This window comes from Oscarella lobularis, chromosome 3 (assembly GCF_947507565.1).
Source record: "Oscarella lobularis chromosome 3, ooOscLobu1.1, whole genome shotgun sequence".
Taxonomy (NCBI): domain Eukaryota; kingdom Metazoa; phylum Porifera; class Homoscleromorpha; order Homosclerophorida; family Oscarellidae; genus Oscarella; species Oscarella lobularis.
Genome location: NC_089177.1, coordinates 698029 through 717942, shown reverse-complemented (window position 1 = coordinate 717942; position 19914 = coordinate 698029). Strand labels below are relative to the sequence as shown.

The 19914-nt window shown below is 47.4% G+C and overlaps 3 protein-coding genes and 1 long non-coding RNA gene across 6 annotated transcripts; 1 reads left to right on the top strand and 3 right to left on the bottom strand.

Annotated features, from left to right (window-relative positions):
- Position 1: 1 nt before the first annotated feature.
- Positions 2 to 9114, top strand: LOC136184658 (U5 small nuclear ribonucleoprotein 200 kDa helicase-like). The gene is made up of 46 exons (XM_065971582.1): positions 2 to 136; positions 194 to 348; positions 405 to 1237; positions 1294 to 1430; positions 1486 to 1575; positions 1628 to 1742; positions 1790 to 1845; positions 1896 to 2033; positions 2091 to 2246; positions 2303 to 2473; positions 2529 to 2792; positions 2846 to 3049; positions 3107 to 3168; positions 3220 to 3268; positions 3316 to 3447; positions 3497 to 3796; positions 3852 to 3938; positions 3997 to 4149; positions 4199 to 4279; positions 4328 to 4411; positions 4469 to 4575; positions 4637 to 4858; positions 4907 to 4979; positions 5037 to 5208; positions 5274 to 5608; positions 5659 to 5757; positions 5805 to 5933; positions 5997 to 6098; positions 6161 to 6250; positions 6316 to 6494; positions 6548 to 6605; positions 6660 to 6764; positions 6818 to 6915; positions 6965 to 7038; positions 7092 to 7168; positions 7223 to 7370; positions 7422 to 7498; positions 7554 to 7641; positions 7694 to 7815; positions 7870 to 8016; positions 8074 to 8163; positions 8221 to 8391; positions 8452 to 8528; positions 8591 to 8675; positions 8730 to 8779; positions 8832 to 9114. The coding sequence occupies exons 1-46, from the start codon at positions 92 to 94 to the stop codon at positions 9013 to 9015; spliced, it is 6471 nt and encodes a 2156-aa protein (XP_065827654.1). The 5' UTR covers positions 2 to 91; the 3' UTR covers positions 9016 to 9114.
- Positions 9115 to 10240: 1126 nt separating this feature from the next.
- On the bottom strand, positions 10241 to 10978 carry LOC136184662 (uncharacterized). The gene is made up of 3 exons (XR_010669404.1): positions 10892 to 10978; positions 10632 to 10830; positions 10241 to 10577 (listed from the first exon to the last, which is right to left on the bottom strand). It is a non-coding gene; the product is annotated as an uncharacterized lncRNA (long non-coding RNA).
- A 48-nt stretch (positions 10979 to 11026) lies between these two features.
- On the bottom strand, positions 11027 to 14243 carry LOC136184648 (V-type proton ATPase subunit B). Its single transcript, XM_065971572.1, has 16 exons — positions 14103 to 14243; positions 13985 to 14040; positions 13834 to 13932; positions 13683 to 13776; positions 13525 to 13602; positions 13387 to 13468; positions 13257 to 13314; positions 13085 to 13201; positions 12924 to 13021; positions 12746 to 12869; positions 12606 to 12686; positions 12434 to 12503; positions 12294 to 12376; positions 11492 to 11596; positions 11311 to 11440; positions 11027 to 11249 (listed from the first exon to the last, which is right to left on the bottom strand). The coding sequence occupies exons 1-16, from the start codon at positions 14200 to 14202 to the stop codon at positions 11113 to 11115; spliced, it is 1512 nt and encodes a 503-aa protein (XP_065827644.1). The 5' UTR covers positions 14203 to 14243; the 3' UTR covers positions 11027 to 11112.
- Positions 14244 to 14246: 3 nt separating this feature from the next.
- On the bottom strand, positions 14247 to 19699 carry LOC136184645 (prominin-1-A-like). 3 transcript variants are annotated; one of them, XM_065971567.1, is made up of 23 exons: positions 19437 to 19699; positions 19048 to 19372; positions 17869 to 17989; positions 17728 to 17794; positions 17583 to 17672; positions 17319 to 17530; positions 17133 to 17271; positions 17001 to 17077; positions 16862 to 16947; positions 16659 to 16811; positions 16415 to 16538; positions 16258 to 16352; positions 16116 to 16206; positions 15916 to 16062; positions 15768 to 15854; positions 15624 to 15710; positions 15263 to 15316; positions 15130 to 15210; positions 15004 to 15072; positions 14857 to 14946; positions 14674 to 14798; positions 14586 to 14615; positions 14247 to 14431 (listed from the first exon to the last, which is right to left on the bottom strand). In XM_065971567.1, the coding sequence occupies exons 1-23, from the start codon at positions 19651 to 19653 to the stop codon at positions 14341 to 14343; spliced, it is 2658 nt and encodes an 885-aa protein (XP_065827639.1). In that variant the 5' UTR covers positions 19654 to 19699; the 3' UTR covers positions 14247 to 14340. The 3 variants fall into 3 exon arrangements, with proteins under 3 accessions (XP_065827639.1, XP_065827640.1, XP_065827641.1); XM_065971568.1 differs by having other exon boundaries at positions 14247 to 14428; XM_065971569.1 differs by lacking the exon at positions 14247 to 14431 and having other exon boundaries at positions 14477 to 14615.
- Between the last annotated feature and the right edge of the window lie 215 nt (positions 19700 to 19914).

The window sequence follows — 19914 nt, the reverse complement described above, 5'->3', positions numbered from 1 at the left end:
GGAGGTCTGCTGTGAGTTCGCGCTTGCGTTGGTCGTCTTGTTCGACCGCGTGGTTTTCTCGTTCGCTTTCTGCCGGAAAAACAGATCCAAAATGGCAGATGTCTCGGCTAGGCGTGTGCAGTACGAATACAAAGCGGTGAGAATGCACGCGACACGCCATGGCGCCTCTCAAACCACAACGATTTCGCGTTAGAATTCGAATCTCGTCTTGCAACCCGATCGATCGTTGATCGATCGCGTCGGCAAGGACGAACCGACCGGCGAGGTTCTCTCGCTTTCCGGCAAGCTAACGGGCCATCGCATGGGCGATCGATCGCAACGAACGCGACCCCCAGCAAGCGAAGCGAAGTGAGAGAACGTCTCTACAGTACGTCGGCACTTTGACTGAAAAAATCCCCCCATAGGCGATCGAAACGCGACGATCGACGCGAAAATCGCGCCGGCAAAACCGAAGACGTCGACGTCTCGGGCATCTACTACCGCCCGAAAACGAAAGAATCGAAAGGCACGTACGAAATCCTCCTCAGCTTCATTCAGTCGTCGATCGGCGATCAGCCGCGCGACATTCTATGCGGCGCCGCCGACGAAGTTCTCGCCACGCTCAAAACCGATCGCCTTCGCGAAAAGGAGAAGAAAAAGGACGTCGAATCGCTTCTCGGTTCGATGACCGACGAACGATTCGCCCTTCTCTATAGCCTCGGTAAGAAAATCGCCGATTACACGCCGGAAAAGGACGCGGCGGCCCAGAGCGCCGCCGAATCGGGCGAAATGGAAATCGACGAGAAATACGGCGTCGCCGTCGTTTTCGAGGAAGACGACGGCGGCGGCGGCGACGCGACGACGTCGACGAAAGGCGGCGGCGGCGAATATCGCGGCGAAGTGAAGGAGGACGATTCGGGCGACGAGAACGGGGGCGAAGAGGCGGACGATAAATTGATTTTGCACGCTGGTTCCCTCGACGGGGCCCCCGGTGGTGGCGGCGACGCGTGGGGCGGCGGCGGCGGCGGAGAGCGGGGCGTCGACGAGTTGAATCCTCGCATGATCGACGCGTATTTTCTTCAGCGGGAGTTGAATAAGTTCTACGAGGATCCGATGGTGTCCCAGAAGAAGGCGAACGAGGTTTTGGATATTTTGAAGACGGCGGCGGACGATAGGGATTGCGAGAACAAGTTGGTCATTTTGCTTGGATTCGATCAGTTTAACTTTATCAAGATGCTGAGACAGAATCGAATGAAAGGTGAAAAAGGAGTTCGATGGATGGATGGAAAGTTTAGGTCGTCTTTTATTCTTTAGTTTTGTATTGTACGCTTTTGGCTCGGGCTGAGAATGACGATGAGCGAAAGCAGTTGGAAATGAAAATGGCTTCTGATGCCGATCTACTGCCCGTTCTGCAGGCGTTGAATGCCATGGAAACGGATGATTTAGTGCAGGTCTTGCGACTCCAAAGACGGAGGGGAAACCATGACTAGCTTTTTCTTTCTACAGGAGGAGAGGGCACGAAAGGCGGCGCAGAGAAAAAGCAAAGTGGAGTCCGGCTTGGAAGCAGAAGACGCTGATCAGATCAAAAAGAAAGGGGTATAGAAAAAAAACGAATTTTTTATCTTTTCTCCGATGATCCTCTTGTTAGACTCATCCCAAAAAGTTGCTTGATCTCGAGGACTTGAAGTTTTCTCAGGGCAGTCACTTCATGGCCAACCGTAAGTGCACGCTGCCAGACGGCTCCTTCAGAAAGGCAAAGAAAGGTGAGTCATTTCAGCTGGACGAAATAAGAGTACTACTTTTTTTATAGGCTATGAAGAAATCCACGTTCCTGCTCTGAAACCCAAACCATTTGAAGTCGAAGAGGTAAATTATTTCGCAATGCTTTTCTCCCTTTGCGTCACTTTCTCTTTTAGAAACTCGTGAGAATCGACGAACTTCCGAAGTGGTCTCGAGAAGCGTTCGGCACGTACACGAGTCTCAATCGAATTCAGAGTCGTCTGTGCAAGACGGCGTTCGGCAGCGACGAGAACATTCTCCTTTGCGCGCCCACGGTAGATCCTCCGCTCCTTCGTTTTCCACTCTTGGGACGTTTTTTCTTTCGTCTCCAGGGCGCAGGAAAAACGAATGTAGCTCTACTGACAATTCTACGGGAAATAGGAAAACACATGGACGATGACGGGTCGATTCGGTTGGACGACTTCAAAGTGATCTACATTGCGCCAATGAAATCGCTCGTACAGGAAATGGTCGGCAATTTTTCCAAGGTAAAAATACTGAAATCGGTTTCCAATAATTTATTTATATACGACTTATGTTTTAGAGATTGGAATCGTATGGCGTCAAGGTAAACGAATTGACCGGCGATCATCAGTTGAGTCGCGAACAGATTCTGGAGACTCAAGTCATTGTGTGCACGCCCGAAAAATGGGACATTATCACGAGAAAAAGCGGCGAACGAACGTACGCTCAACTCGTCTCGCTCGTCATCATTGTAAGTCAATCAAGGAAAAGGGCTTCATTGCGAGAAAAAGTCTTTTCATCCCTAGGATGAAATTCACTTGCTTCACGACAATCGCGGACCTGTTCTGGAATCGATTGTGGCGAGGACGATTCGTCAAGTCGAAGCGACGCAAGAACCCGTACGACTCGTCGGTCTCTCCGCCACTCTGCCCAATTTCGAAGACGTCGCCACGTTTCTGCGCGTCGATCCATCGAAGGGCTTGTTCTTCTTCGACAACAGCTTTCGACCCGTCGCCTTGGAGCAAACCTTCGTTGGAATTACGGAAAAGAAAGCGCTGAAAAAATTTCAGGTGATCGTTTCCTAGAATCTATATGTAACGTGTGTGATGTTTTGTTTCTTTAGTTGATGAATGAGATTGTGTACGATAAGGTGATGGATCACGCTGGAAAAAATCAGGTGCTCGTCTTCGTTCACTCGCGAAAGGAGACGGGAAAGACGGCGCGCGCCATTCGCGACATGTCTCTGGATCGCGACACGATTGGCCAGTTTCTGAGAGAAGAATCGGCAAGCGCCGAAGTGCTGAAATCCGAAGCGGAACAAACGAAGGCAAGGAAGGGGAGACGGGGAACAATGAAAGGCTTCTATTGTGGTCGGACTTTGTAGAATCCAGAGTTGAAGGATCTTTTGCCGTACGGATTCGCTATTCATCACGCAGGAATGACGAGGTAATGGAACAATGGATCGTGCGTTCGCGATCGATCCTTTTTCTGTTCTAGAGTCGATCGTACTCTGGTTGAGGACTTGTTTGCTGACCGTCACATCCAGGTAACTTTAACTAAATTATGTTTTTGCGTATTTTAGATTTGAATTAGGTGCTGGTTTCGACCGCTACACTGGCTTGGGGCGTCAATCTTCCAGCACACACGGTCATCATCAAGGGAACTCAGGTTTACAGTCCAGAAAAGGGACAGTGGGTCGAACTGGGAGCCCTCGACATCTTACAGGCAAGATATACGATTTTAAGACTTTTTTTTCACATGACTTCTTATGCAGATGTTTGGTCGTGCCGGACGTCCTCAATACGACAGCCGTGGGGAGGGCATTCTTATAACGTCTCACTCCGAGCTCCAGTACTATTTGTCGCTCCTCAACCAGCAGCTGCCCGTCGAGAGCCAATTCGTCAATAAACTTGCCGACAATTTGAACGCGGAGATTGTGCTGGGCACGGTGCACAATGCCAAGGAGGCGGTTCAGTACTTGGGCTACACGTACTTGTACATTCGAATGCTCCAATCTCCGACCCTGTACGGGATTTCCCACGACGAAGCAGAGCAGGATCCTCTTTTAGAGAAAGTACGAGTTTGCATTCTTTGATTTAAATGAAGCAGGCCAACCGTTTTCTTTTTAGAGAAGGGCTGATTTGATTCACACGGCCGCTATCATTCTCGATAAAAATTCTCTCATCAAGTACGACAGAAAAACGGGTATTTTTCAGGTGAGCGATATTGTTTTTTTACGCTTTTCCCTCGACGTGATGCGTTTTCGTCCTCGAGGTAACTGAGCTCGGACGAATTGCCAGTCACTATTATTGCACCCACGAAACCATGGCGACGTACAGTAGTCTACTGAAACCCAATTTGAGCCAAATCGAGCTCTTCCGCGTCTTTTCTTTGTCATCCGAATTCAAATACGTCACCGTTCGAGAGGTAAGGTTTGTTGAACGGATGAAACGGCGAGGAGACATTCGTTTCTTAGGAGGAAAAGCTAGAACTGATAAAGCTACTAGAACGGGTCCCCATTCCAGTGAAAGAAAGCATTGAAGAATCCAGCGCCAAGGTTTGAAAAGTCCCGCCGCTTTGCCGTCATTTTAAAATATTCTATCAGGTCAACGTTCTTCTTCAAGCGCACATATCTCAGTTGAAATTGGAGGGATTTGCTCTTATTGCCGACATGGTCTACGTCACTCAGGTAGAGACACGGCACGAAATAATTTCGTATACTTTTATGGTTACGAGTTTATTGTAGTCGGCTGGGCGTTTGTTGAGAGCGCTTTTCGAAATTGTCTTGCACAGGGGATGGGCCCAGCTGACGGACAGAGCGTTGAGCCTGTGCAAAATGGTCACCAAGAGAATGTGCGTGCTTGGAGAAATGGGGAGGGCCCAGTTACTGATCCGAGTCTTCTTTTCTCTTTAGGTGGTCTTCTATGAGTCCTCTGCGTCAGTTTCGGAGAATGCCCATGGAGGTGGTGGTGAAGTTGGAGAAGAAGGAGGAATTCGCTTGGGAGCGACTCTACGATTTGAATCACACCGAAATCGGCGAATTGATTCGCAATCCCAAAATGGGAAAGACCATTCACAAGTTCGTTCACCAGTTTCCGAAACTTGACCTTGCCACTCACATCCAGCCGATAACGAGGTAAAGGAGAACGGGATCCATGCACCGTACCCCAACGATTTTTCTTAGATCAACCCTGAAAGTCGAGTTGACTATCACACCGGACTTTCAATGGGAGGAAAAAGTCCACGGAAATTCTCAGGTGATTTCGTCTGTCTATAGAAGCGTCTCAACGAAATTTCCGAATAATTTTTTGCAGTCTTTCTGGATCTTTGTCGAAGACGGCGACAGCGAAATTATTCTTCACCACGAGTATTTCCTACTGAAGAGCAAATACGCGGAAGAGGAGCACACCGTTGAATTTTTCGTTCCTATTTTTGAGCCCCTACCGCCGCAGTACTTCATCCGCATCGTAGCGGATACCTGGATCGGTGAGAAAAATCTTCAAATAATTGGTATGAAATTCATCGGGACTCTTTTCTTTCTTTTTTTTTAGGTTCTGAGACTCAGCTGCCTGTTTCGTTTCGCCACTTGCTGCTTCCGGAAAAGAATCCGCCTCCCACGGAACTACTCGATCTTCAACCGTTGCCCGTCTCCGCTTTGAAAAACGAAGCCTTCGAGTCTCTCTACGGGGATCAGTTCGAAATGTTCAATCCCATCCAGACGCAGGTCTTCAACACGGTTTACAGCGCCGATGAGAACGTGTTCATTGGAGCGCCGACTGGAAGTGGAAAGACCGTTTGCGCGGAACTGGCGGTGCTTCGGATGCTGAGCAACTCGCCTGACGGCCGATGCGTCTTTATTACGCCAATCAGACAGCTCGCGGAAGAAGTAAGAGCTATAACAGCCCTGGAATTTTTTAATCGATGTGTGCGTTTTAGATTTTTATTGAGTGGGAGGCGAAATTTGGGCGTAAGCTTGGGAGAAAAGTGGTGCTGTTGACTGGTGAAACGAGTGCTGATCTCAAGCTCATTGCTAAGGTATAAAATCAGGGTTTTTATCTTTGTCTTTGCACTGGACATTGCAGGGAAATATCGTCATTGGAACGCCTGAAAAATGGGACGTGTTGTCAAGGCGATGGAAGCAGAGGAAAAACGTTCAAAACGTCGGGCTCTTTATTGTCGACGAAGCTCATTTGATTGGCGGAGAAAACGGGGTATTTATACCGTAGATGAAACGTCGGTTTTTCTAAATTGAATTTTCTTTTTTTGTCGCGCAGCACATACTGGAAATCATTTGCTCCCGAATGCGATACATCGCATCTCAAATGGAAAAGAAAATTAGAATCGTTGTTCTCAGCTCATCGGTTTCCATAGCTAGGGTAGAGTAGAGTAGAAGATTCAAAAAGCGGCTCCACTTGCTACGTGTTTCTCCCTGCTCTAGGACGTAAGCCAGTGGATTGGAGCCACTTCGCACAGCTCCTTCAATTTCCATCCCAACGTGAGGCCAGTTCCTCTGGAACTTCACGTTCAAGTACGCCGTCTTTCCTTTGCTATATTATCCATCGCCTTTAGAGCTTCGTTTCTCGCGTTCTCTAGGGGTTTAACATTAGCCACGCGGCTTCTCGTTTGACTGCGATGGCGAAGTCTGTCTACCAAGCCATTGTTCGTCATTCGCCAACAAAGCCGGCCATCGTCTTCGTGCCGTCAAGAAAACAGGCGCGACTAACGTCAATCGACTTGCTGACATTCTGCGGAGCAGACATGAAACCGCAGAGGCAAATAAAGATAAATTTTCAAGGAAATCTTTTGCATGATTTAAATATCCTAGATTTCTTCACTGTGCAAAGGAAGACTTGACGGATCATCTAGAGCACATAAAAGACAAGGTATACGTCGTCATCCTAGAAGCTTTTACCTACAAAGTAGAGTTTGTTCCTTAGACCCTGAAGGAATCATTGGCTAGCGGCGTTGCGTACGCCCACGAAGGACTCACGGACTTGGAACTGCAAATCGTTCGTCATCTTTTCAACTCTGGCGCCGTTCAGGTATAGATTAATTAAATTTCTGATCATTTTTTTGTATATTTTGATCGAATCAGGTTGTCGTTGTATCTGCGGGACTCTGCTGGGCGCTTGGCATGTCTGCTTATCTCGTTGTCGTGATGGACACGCAGTGCTACGACGGAAGAGGCCACCGGTAAAACAAAAAGCCAATTGCCCAACACGAACAACTGAATCTCATATAGATACGTTGACTATTCCTTGACGGACGTCATTCGCATGGTTGGCTATGCAAACCGGCCTTTAGTGGACGACGAAGGTGCCGTAGACGTAGATGAATCATTAAGCGACAACGAATTTTTTCTATAATAGCCAAATGCGTCATTCTTTGCCAACTTTCCAAAAAAGAAATCTTTAAGAAATTTCTTTATGAACCTCTTCCCATTGAGGTATGTATAGTTGCCTACACTTTTGCCTCGGAAGGTTCTTTACTGTTTCTGTAGTCGCATCTAGATCATTTCTTGCACGACCACTTCAACGCGGAGATCGTTACGAAGACCGTAGAGAACAAGCAGGACGCGGTGGACTATCTCACGTGGACGTTTCTCTACAGGCGAATGACTCAAAACCCAAACTACTATAATCTCCAAGGTGAGAGAGCTTTCTAACGACGGAATAAAGAATGGCCACGTTTCTTCTTAGGCGTCACCCATCGTCATTTGTCTGATCACATGTCGGAACTTGTGGAGAATACGCTGAACGACTTGCAGCAGTCTAAAGTATTGATATTGATCGATAGTATTGTAGGAGAGCCATTGAGTGTTGTTTTCTTAGTGTATCGGCATTGAAGAGGAAATCGACGTTCATCCCCTAAACTTGGGCATGATCGCGGCCTACTACTATATAAATTATACCACTATTGGTAGGGAATGGCTGCTATGCGTAGACTCGCAGTTGACGCTTTTCTGTTTCAGAATTGTTTAGCATGTCTCTCAACGCGAAGACGAAGCTGAGAGGTCTCGTTGAGATCGTCTCTTCGGCTGCGGAATTCGAGGGTATTCCGTTGCGTCATCACGAAGAGGCTATTCTCAGACAGGTAGCAGCGTCGATAGATTCCGGTCTACGCGTTATATGTGCCTTGTTTTTTTAGTTGACTAGTAGAGTTCCTCTGAAACTTCCGACTGGAAGCAAATTCAACGATCCGCACATCAAGACCAATCTCCTGCTTCAGGCGCATCTGTCTCGTCTGCAGCTCTCCGCTGAACTGCAGCAGGACACTGAACAAATGTTAAAGAAGGTCAGCGAATCTTTGCTTTCAACGCGATTTTTTTCTAGCGTTTTCTCCCCCTTTTAGGTTCTGCGTCTTATTCAAGCGTGTGTTGACGTGCTGAGCAGCAACGGTTGGCTGAACCCGGCGCTCCAAGCCATGGAACTTTCTCAAATGGTACGCCTATCTTCTCTCTTTTCGCCGTGCTGGGAAAAACGATGTTTTTTGCAACAGATCACTCAAGCCGTGTGGAATAAAGACTCCTACTTGAAGCAGCTCCCTCATTTCACTTCCGCCGTCATTGAACGGTGCCAGGAACGCAAAGTGGAAAGCATCTTTGACGTTATGGACATGGAAGATAAAGATCGAAATGGTCTCTTGCAGTTGACAGATTCTCAGATGCAGGTACCGAAAAAAAAATATAAAGTAAGTGGCGGGGGACATCATCAATTCTTCATCCTATAGGATGTGGCTCGTTTCTGCAATCGCTATCCTAATATCGACATTAAATACGAAGTCTTGAACAAGGACGACTTGACGAGGTTGAAGGGGTTTTTTTTTCCCCCTATTGACGTTCTGGGAGAGAATTTTATCCTTTGACTAGTGGCTCGTCAGTTGTGGTCAGCGTGGAATTAGAACGCGAGGACAACACCCCACCTGGTCCAGTTATTGCTCCGTTTTACCCCCAGGTACGTCTTAATTGTCTCCTCCCTCCTCCCCCAATTTTTTTTATGCGTGTGTAGAAAAAAGAGGAAGGATGGTGGGTTGTGATTGGAGACCCAGAAAGCAATAGGCAAGATAGCCCGAGTTCTCCTGCATTCCATTTCATTTTTTCTGTCTTATAGCTTGCTGTCTATCAAGCGGTTGACGTTGCAGCAGAAGGCCGGTGTCAAGGTGGAATTTGCTGCTCCCAGTTCTGGTCGTTACAATTACGTTCTCTATCTGATGTGTGATTCCTATCTGGGATGTGATCAAGAGTATGGATTTGAGATAGACGTCAGTGGGGATGCTGATGATGAAAGCAGCTAGAAGGCTCTCGTACGATTGTGCACTTTTGTCTTGTGATATTACTAAGAGAACTCTTTTTGTGCTAGGAATTCTCACGTGATACGTTACTTTGTCCGTAAAGGCTACCACCTTCGTGCGACTTCATGGTGCGACTCTGTCTGCAAAATACGCAGGTACGACGTTCCTCGTGTAGTTTAAATGCATCGAAGAACGTTCTCGATGCTGTTTCGACTTTGCAAACCCGTGCTTACTCATTCCCTTCGAAGCGTCAAGGATAGAGACGCTCAGACCTAAAGCGCTTTGCAAGAAAACGTTTTCTTATCAAGTGCGATTGCTTCGAGTTTTGTTTATTGGCCGAAAGGGGCCCTAAAGTCCTCGCTCCGCCCCCAAAATTTTCGGTCGTCGTTTTTCATTATAAAATCGTTCGCTAATGCAGCTCTGTTGTTGCAGAGTGTCTAGAACGACAGGAAACTATTGTCTGAGACCTTTAGATGGGCTTTTCGCGCTTGAGGAGCTCACACTTTTGCTCTGATATTGATTTTTGCCTCGCCTCCCGGATTCCCTATTGTCTTTATGAAACAGTGGGGCTTTTCCGTCCGTCTGATCTCACGGTATCTACAAACGATCAGATTTAGGTTTATTGATACAATGGGAAGTGACGAAGAGGTAGACCGCGGTCCCAACGTCCTCGGCAAGACGGGTCGGTCCATCTACCGGACTGCGGGGATTTGCATCTTATTTGTATAGATGCAGTCTCATAAAGTGCCTGTATGCCTCCTGGACTATGAGGCAATAACGTCTAAACTGTCTCGTCTCCTGGGTAGGCCTATATCAACTGCTGAAGCGGTTGTGCGGCCCCGAGAAGGAAAACTGCCCAAATTATATGGCGTGCATCTCCAAACGAGGCTACATTGTTTATTGGTAGTCCCCTAAGAGAACGACGCCTAAAACAAAAATATACCTGCTTGCTTTTTGATTTTATGTACAGCAGCAGCAGGTATACATGCGCAGCCAGAGATGGCAAGGAAGAGCCTGATATGGTACTATTGCAGTAGACTTCTCTTTTTCAGTTTTACATTGTCTTTCTTTAGGAGAGCGTCCTGGGCAAGACGTCATAAACTGCTTCGGGGTCCTGAGCATGACCCTGTCACAAAAAACTGCTCTGGGGTCCTGAGCATGACCCCCAGCGTATAAAAACTGCTCTGGGGTCCTGGGCAAGACCCCCAGCGCATAAAAACTGCCCGAGCATGAGGGGAGACTATGTGCAATTTTTTTCATATTTTTATTAAAAATAAAAGGTCTTTCTCCTTTCGTTTTTTGCCCTATCTACCCTAAGCTACCCTACCTACTTGTACCTATCTACGGCCTATCTACCCTACCTATGGCGACGCGCGGTTTGTCTACGCCCCTATGCGCCTACTAAAATGCTAGAACTACGCCCCTCCCGTGAGTGTATTATGCGCCTACTAAAATATGAAAGCTAGAACTACTACTCCACAGTCTATTCTTTCTTCGTCCATTCTCTGCAAGTTTTTCTGATCTCCAACGCTCGTATGACGACTTCGTCGGCGATTCCGGAGCACCTAGGAAGCCGGAGCTCTTTCGTGAAATGCAGAAACATTTCTTGTGTAGCATACTCGACAATCGATCCCACAGAACGGCCCAAAACGACCGAGAACGGCAGCGACGTTGACTTCATTCATTTGCACAATCACGTGATGATAAAACAACGTCGCAAAAGGGCCCCACTTTGGATAACATCACGAAGATGCCCTTCGCTAAGGAGCGTATGCGTAAAGTTTACCTTACACAAACTGAGCAACGCTGATCGCCTACCTGCGAAAAAACGTGCGCAATCAATGGTCTGAGGAAGAAGCGAGGGGCTTCTCGAGCTGACGCAGGTGTCTCGAGCTAATCCTGTCGCCGCTGCAGCCTCGTATAGCGGCAATAAACCCTTTCGGTCGCCCCAGGTTCCTTCACGCCATTCGACTCGCACAACAACAGTGCACGTGGCCGCGAGTGCGCGCGCATCCTCGGTGAAAAAAAAAACGTTTTGAACAAAATACATAAACGTTGTGGGGTAACGAAGAAGACACGGCAGCAGAAGGCTAGTCACGCCTAATGCTTAGCGTCGCGCGGATAGAATTCGGCGAGGGTGTTCTGCGGAATGCGCTTGAGCATTTCCTTGGGAAAGATGCGCAGGAGAGACCAACCGATGTCCAACGACTCAAACACCGTTCTATTCTCATAGATACCTGCAGAAAAAACAAAAAATCAATTTGCAAAAAAACGTACACTTTTCCGAAATTAGGAAACCTTGAGATATAAAATTCTTCTCGAATTTCCCCAAAAATTCCAAGTAGAGTTGATCGTCGGGAGTGAGCGCCTCTTCGCCAACGACGGCCTTCATCGCTTGAACGTCCTTACCAATAGCATAGTTGGCATACTGCACATAATAAAATAAATAAATAAAATCACGAGAGCACAGGTCTCGCACCAATTGATTCGAGACATCTGGGTGATCCTTTCGCGTCATTCCCTTTCCTATAGCCGACTTCATGAGACGAGACAGCGACGGGAGGACGTTGATTGGAGGATAGACCTAATATAGCAACAATGCAGGGAGCCGAGAAGTTTGCTTCGGCTTCCCCCCCCCCCGGGAGCCCCGAACCGCGCTATTTAATATCGATTGCATGCAAAATGTTTGTCCAACGGAAATAGAATGCTCCAGCGACGACGCGGGTGGGCCACTTCAATGGCAAAGTGCCCGAGGATTAGAAAGCTACTTATTGGGACAACCTCCCTCATGAATAGTGCTGCGGGGTGTCTATGCAAGCGCAGACGAAAAAACTTCATAAACATGGCAATTCGATCTCCGAAAGATGTGAAGATACACATCGGGAGATAATTCGATTTCATAAGAACAGCATTCGAGCGAAATGGGCTTTCAACGAAGGGGCGGAGACTTGGCCCCGTGTCGTCCATCTATCTATAGATCGCGAATCGCGGATAAATAAATACATGGGAGACCCCGCGCAAAGCGTCAAAACAACACGCGAATGGATAGATAAAGAAACGCGTATTGGAGGACAAGGTGGGCTGCGGTCACTCAGAACTGTTTTCGAAAGCCATTACGAGACCAATTTATTCAAAAGCGACACACGAAGCGGAAGCGCCAGTTGGAGCCGCCGCCGCCGCCGCCGCCGCCACTTACGCGATACGTATGCATGAGACTGATCAACATAATCCCACCGGCAGTGGAGGAGGGGGGACTGAGGGTTAGCGTCGTTTCAACTTACCTGCCTGTTGTGCAGTTGCCTGTCGACGTAGATCTGGCCCTCTGTGATGTAACCGGTCAAATCCGGAATAGGATGAGTGATGTCTATAGAAATGATTTCACATCAACTCGGAGGGGAATCGACGTAGGAAATAAACTTGCCGTCGTTGGGCATGGTCAAGATAGGAATCTGCGTGATGGATCCATTTCGCCCCTCCACACGTCCGGCACGCTAAAAGCAAGAAGCCTATAGTGCTAATTGCCTTTTGCAAAATCATTGTCTTCGTTGCTATGCTCACTCTCGCGCTACTCTGTATCTCTTCTCCCTGCTCACCTCGTAGATTGTCGCTAAATCCGTGTACATGTAGCCCGGAAAACCGCGACGTCCTGGAACTTCTTCGCGAGCAGCTGAGACCTAGTCGAATCAAAAGAAATCGTTTCTATGTGTCCCCCCCCCCCCCCCACGTACTCTACCTCTCGAAGTGCTTCTGCATAGGAACTCATGTCCGTCAATATCACAAGCACGTGCTTCTCGCACTGATAGGCGAGAAATTCGGCCGAAGTCAAGGCAATTCGAGGTGTGATAATGCGTTCAATGCTAAAATAAAGAATTTTCATTTTTAAAAAAATCGTCTTCCCACTATGAACACACGTGGGGTCGTTGGCGAGATTCAAGAAGAGACACACTCCCTCCATGGAACCGTTTTCCTCGAAATCTTGTTTGAAAAATCGAGCCGTTTCCATGTTCACCTGCAAGAAGAAGAAGAAGAAATACTTACGTCATTATATTAATAAATTTATTTTCTCATTTACCCCCATAGCAGCAAACACTATAGCAAAATTGTCCTCGTGCGAATCCATAACGTCTTTGCTGATCTGCTCCTGCTGGTGCTTCACGAGACCGCCCTGACGGCAAATCTGAGCAGCAATCTATAGATAAACGGAAATTTATTTCTCAATATGATCATGTCCGCCTATGGCTTACTTCGTTGTGGGGAAGACCTGCGGCCGAAAAAATTGGAATCTTTTGTCCACGAGCAATGCTGAGAAGAATGAAAAAATAATAATAAGTTTGATGTGATGTTAGATATTATTACAGTAATTATCTAAAATACCTGTTCATTGTATCTATGGCCGATATTCCGGTCTGAATCATTTCCTCCGGGTAAATGCGAGACCACGGATTAATTGGCTGACCTGATACCAAAACGCATATTGAGGAAGAAATCCCTTAGGATTCGCAAGATTCTCACCCTGAATGTCGAGAAAGTCCTCGGCCAAAATATTGGGGCCTCTGTCAATGGGTTTTCCCGAGCCATTGAAGACGCGACCTGTGAATAAATAAATAAATAAATAAATAAATAAATAAATAAATAAATAATAGATACTAATAATCGTTGGACTATCTCACCCAACATGTCTTCGGAGACGGGCGTTCGCAGGATGTCGCCGGTGAATTCGCACGTCGTGTGCTTCGCGTCGATTCCCGAAGTTCCTTCGAAGACCTTGGGTGGTAGAAGATGTCACGTGACATTGGCGAGAATACCGATTTTTCTCGTTACCTGCACCACGGCTTTCGATCCGCTCACTTCGAGCACCTGTCCGCTGCGTTTCGAGCCGTCCGCGAGCGTCAGCGAGACGATTTCGGCGTATTTGGGAAACTACGGAGATCGCGCCTTCGATGGGTTCGTGTCGCGAAGAAGAATTGCTTACTTTTACGCTGTCTAAAATGACTAGCGGTCCATTGACGCCGGATACGGTTCTGTAAGCTGCGCGTAAGGGAAGAGCGAGCTGACAAAGGGGGCCCCCGCGCATTTCTTGCTGTTCTTACTGAGTCGTGGCTGCGATATGTAGTCGCGAGTGACGGCGAGAGCGTGTTCGCGAGCTGCTTTCACCCCTGGCGCAACTCCCAAGTCGAGTAAGTCCTCCATCAGTCACGAGATTGTACGGGGCGTGTCGCTAATATTCGCTAATCGCATCAATCAAATCCCGGATACAGCACAGTAGGAACAGACTGTATAAACATAGAAAAAGCAGCTTTTAATTAAAAAGTGTGAAATTGTCGTCAGTTACATTTCTGTCGTATCGCCTTTAGTTGAAACACCGCGAGGATAAAAAATATTTTCTTCAGCCACCCAACTTTCCTTCTTGCTCGATCTACTATTACACCAATATCATCAATAAAGAAACGCTAGAAATCGAGCATTAGTAATAATAAGGGTTTATTCAATGCGACTTCCAAAAAAAATTCCTTATCTACGTTTAGTCATCATCATCATCTATTATGGTGCTCGATGTGCTAGCAGAAACTCACTTTTGCTTCATAGCGAAATCGTTGGGTGTCCTAGAAGAGAGCAAGTTCCTACTATTAGCAGACGTGCTCAATTATATCTTTACTGTACCCATAGTCCGAATCAAAGCCGGCGTTGTGATTCAGCTTGCGATAGTGATACGCCAAATTGATGGCAATTATCATAATGAAGAACATAAAGAAGACGCTCCAGCCAACACTGAACCAAAACCCATTCTACACAGTAGAGAGATAAAGAGCGGGCAAAAGCTCGAATATTTGCGCGTTTTCCTACCAAACCATCCAGCGTAAAGCGGCAGAGCGTTACGACGGCCGCGTCATAAACAACCCGAACGTTCTTACACCTCCCAATATCGTTCTCAATCTAACCGTCAACGTCACATCTTCTTAGACGCTCGTTATTAATTATTAATCGCTTTACCCATCCAACGGCGGCGTCAGCAAAATCAGTGACGTACCCAACGATGCGATCAGTAAATTCAATAACCGACTAGTCACAGCACCGATGGAACCCTCCCTCGCGTTCGCGTTCAAACATTCCTCTTACCTCATTGATCATCCTCGACCCGTTTCCGTGTAAGAATACCTCGAGCTCGTCGACGAGATCAAGCAGCTCTCCGACAGATGTCTGCATGCGCGAGTTTTATGTGATCATATAAACATCTTTCTCCCAGTCGTACCTGAATACCCCTCGCATTCCTTTCTAAGTTCTTTACCTGCACATCTAGTTCATCCTAATGCGCGCAAGAAGAGAACGTCTGTCAATTCAATGCGAGCTCGTCACAACAGCGACGTAAACAATCAAGAGGATTCCACGAAGAAGCCATCGTAATCGGATAAGGCAAGTACGTGGCAGTGGCTCCATCCATACTTCCTAATCTGTCGCGTCTGGGACCCCCTCTCCCCTCTCCCCCTCCCTCGAAGTTGCTCTAATCGTGCCCAATCAATCAATCAATCAATCAACGTGCCGTGGTATCGGCGGTTGCTGATTGCTATATTCGTAAGGAGACGAGTAACTGACCTAGGAGATGAGTAACTGACCTTTCTCGCTGTGCCGGGTAAGACGACCGTAGTTTGAATCCTCCCGATGCTGGCAGCGATTCCGCGCGTTTGATTAGCAAGATCAGACTGAAAAATAAGGAGTCCGCCTACTTAGAGTCCCCGGTATTGATACGGCGTACTTACTTCGTTCCCTTGATCAAGTTCATTAGCGAGCGAGGTCAAATTCGCAACGACTGTCGTCAAATCGAAGTTCACAAGTTGTTTGTTGATCTGAAAAGCGAAGAGAGCTTACAATTAGACTAATTCTAGCCCCCTTATCCTCGCCGCGTACTTCGTCGCTATATTCGGCGAAATCGATGTCCTCCACTCCCGTTTCGTTGAAGTCCCTCAAAGCGTTTTCCGCACTCACCGGCAACAATTCCACGTTATCAACATTGACTTTCAGATTCTCGGTGTTCTCTCGCAGTGCCGGAATTTGCTTCAAACGAATTCTACCTGCACGCTTTTCGGTGATATCGCGAGGCAACTTACCTTCTCGATATCAAATCGTTCCCTGATGTTTGCCTCCGGCTTTTCCTTCAAGCGTAAGGCCTTATAAATCGCCACGTTCTCGTCACAGCTCCTATAGAAGGATAAACTAGCTGGCTAGTCTCTCTAACTGTGCATCCTGTACCTCAAAACGCCGCTGATCTCCAAGGGAAACGACTCGTTATTAAATATCTGCTGGCCTAGAAAGTAATATCCAAAGCCATCTCCATTGTCAAGTGTCTATAAAGAAGAATCACAGCGTTAAAAGAAAAGAGCTCGAGGTCGTCGTTTCTTTGCCGCACGTTTTCCCAGAACTCCAAATTCTCGGCGGGATCACAAAGGACCTTGACATTGGCGCCAATGGCGAAGCAGATGGCGGCCAAAATCAGAAGAAAGAAACCGAAGACACAGACAAGCACAGCAGAGCTAAAAAAAAAAAACTCGCTAATAAAGTAATCTCTATAAGGCCTGAAGGGCGTGCATATATATGTAAGAAGAGCCTTTTCGTTCTATGAGAGAAGGCTGAATGCTGATTCCATCGCTTACATCATGAGACACTGTCCGCCGCAGTTGGAGCCCCGTGAACGCTCCGTCGGCATGACGTCAGACTTGCGGTTCATTTCGCCAATGAGAATTCCAGTCGTGGCGATAAAAATGACCAATAAAATCATAACGCCAAGAGACACGCCAACAGCAAATCTACCGAAAATAATGAAAATTAAATCAAAAAATTCAATTCGATTTCTTGCCTGTATTTATCGTATCGCTCCGCTATCTCAACGTAGTTGGAGACGTCCTTTTGAACGGAACGTAAACCAAGTGAGTCATCAAGAACCTAGTAGAGTATCACATCTTGCTCACTCATCTCCCTTTCCTCGCCTTCGTCACCTCGTAAGCGGATGTATTCACGTCGCTAACGACTTTCTGAATATCCGCTTGAAATTGATCCGCGTCGGCTCGAACAGCTAAGAAAACGCCCACGTAGGAGAATCGAGTTGGAAGAAGTAAAAAGATACAGACTTTCAACTGCGACGTTCGTATCGTTTTGAACCTGTTCCGGTATCTCCTCGAACATCCGCTTCCCCTCCTCCACTTCGGCGCGCAAATCGACTTGCAACACATCGTCCACCTGAGCTAACTCTCCGCTAATGTCCGGCACCTAGACGACAGGATAGCCAAACGCTTTTTCTCGCGTCTATCGCGTACCTGCGAGAAGTTCGCGTCCAGCTTAATGGGTCCGGGGAGATAGTCGCTGCAGAATTTGCTGATAGGAAAACCCTTCGCGGTACAAGTCTGACGCAGGCTTTGAAGCTCCTGATTCACGCCCTCCAACTGAGTCTGGAGATTCTTTCCAACGGCAACCAAACTCGAAACGGTCCGATTGACGTCAAAGAGGGACGCTCTCACTTCGTCGACGGCTTTACGCAGAAAGGAAATGAAAGGCATTTCGATATGGCTTTGTTTTCTTACTGTTAGCCATATTGAGAGAGCTGTTGACGGCTTTATCGACGAAGGGCTGAAATGCGGTCACAATAGGTTCACCGAGCGTTTGACCAACATCTATTTATTTTATATGTGGTATCTTTGCTCGCGGGAGAGTTTTTCATGAACGTACTTTCAATATCATCAAAAATCCTATCAGATGCGATTCCGTATTGATTGCCAACGACGAAATTCAATTCCTAGAGTAGCAATCAAAAGAGACGCTATACCAAAAAAGCAAAATCTCTAGTTTCTATTATATTTTTTCTCTTACGTCAACGGTACTGTTCACAAAACCGTATATATCGTCAATGGCGTCCGAAAAGGTGTCGTCGAACTTTCCGATGCTGTCCGACATGCGACCATTCGTCACGAAAGCGCACACGCAACCGACGCTAAATATAGACAGGATATACATAAAAAAACGTCGATTGGCCCCCCTCTTCCCTCTTCTGTCCCCCCCCCCCCCCCCCCCCCCCCCTCGCCGGAGGGGCAGCCTCTCTAGAAGCCCATCAAACGATGTTGACAATGCAAATCATCGTTTTTGTTTGGCTGCGCATTCCCACGGAACGCTAAACGCCATATCAATCGTCTCTGCGGCGAGGGAAGCCGAGACTTCCTTCGCCAAGCCTCGCGGCGCAGAAATAGGAAATAGCCCTCGCCACTAATTGATCACAGCGATAATATCGAAAGGGGAAGGGAGGGAGGGAGAGGGGTGTGCACCCCACCCTGAGCCCAAGGCACTGACTAGGGGGTAGAGATCACGTCGACGTGGCTTCAGGCTCCCACTTTTCACTCTCCAATGAAGAGATCATCGAATCGGGTTCTACGACGTTGACTTAAGTAAGAGGGGCCGGTTTGACTGCAAAGGGGACCACTCCCCTCACGGAGAGAGAGGAGGCTCCTTTCCGTTGGAAAGAGAGCGCGTACTTGCTCATCAAAAAGACTAATATTTTATCATATAGCCTAGCTCGGGGGGAAAAGGGGACTCTTTTCCTTTCAGAGAAAGAGATTCTTATCCTCTCTCTCTCTCTCTCTCACACACACACACACACACACACGCCCCAAGGACGCCGGTTCCCCAAGGCATTTCATTATCGAAGGAAGGCGATTCTATCGACCTATGAAGAACTCTTTTCCTTTTTACTTCCCCTTTTGGTATGACGCTAGGGCCCAAAATAGTTGAAGACTATCTCTTTGCTGATAATTGAACAGTCCTCGTCCCTTATATCTCCCACCCCAATAATCAATAGTTTAATTAGAAAAGTTCATTCTAATAAACGCTTGGCTTAGAACACAGTAGGATTGAAGTCTCACGCCTTAAGGCCTGAGACTCTGCTTTCACCAAATCACCCCAAAAGCCCAGTTTCAATAAGTTTAGGCCTTTTTTAAAGCGGAACCGTATGCAATATTCTTACTCCCCCAACAGGTAACCAAAGAAACGAGCCCTTACGTTGCCAAGGCGAGAAAGATGACGAGGAATAAGATCATGAGCCATCGTTTGAGATTCTCGTGATTGTCTTCGCGTTCGTAGACAAGACTTCCACCGCAGTAGCCGCAGATTCGACAGCAGAAAAACACTACGCCGATGACGAGAAGAAGAATGGCGAGCGCTATGCCGATGCCAAAGACGATAATGAACTCTTTCTCGAACTCGATGAATTCGTTGATGAATTCGTTTTCGATGCCGAAGACGAGTAGGCGACGTCGCGTCGACGCGGGAGAAGGGGTCGTGTCGCTTCCTTTGAACGCCTTTTGTAGTTCTTCGTTGATCAGCGCTGCGTGGGAAGAACAAGAACAAGGCGAGGATCGTTTTTGTGAGAAAATGAACTTCGTCCTTACAGTACGGAAGTCCATCGTCCTTGACGGTTCGTATGAAGCTGTTGGCGACGTTGATGAGAGGCTGGAGACCCTGATCGTCGTACTCGGTTTCGCTTTTGGGCGGCGGAGATTTCGGAAGAGGCGGAAAAACGAGTTTCTCGCTCGCGTTTGCTGCCGGCGAGTAAGAGAACTGAAGAACGAAGACCAGGGCGGTGATGAACACGCCCGTTGACGCCATTCGAAGCGGAAAAATGAGCCCCACCCTAAAAGGAGGTTGATGTAACGCACGTTGAATTCACACGTTGGGGCGTTACCTGGCGTTACCAGGGGAGACCAGGGGTTGCCTGGGGTTGCCATTGCTAATGTGCACCCGGATATACCAATTGGCCGAATCATTGATTAGTGAATTACAAAAATCTCCTGTATACGTAAATATCTACAGAAGATTCTGTATTGCACGTAAACGAGCAGTTTGCCTTGCCTCTGTACAAATGAGCAA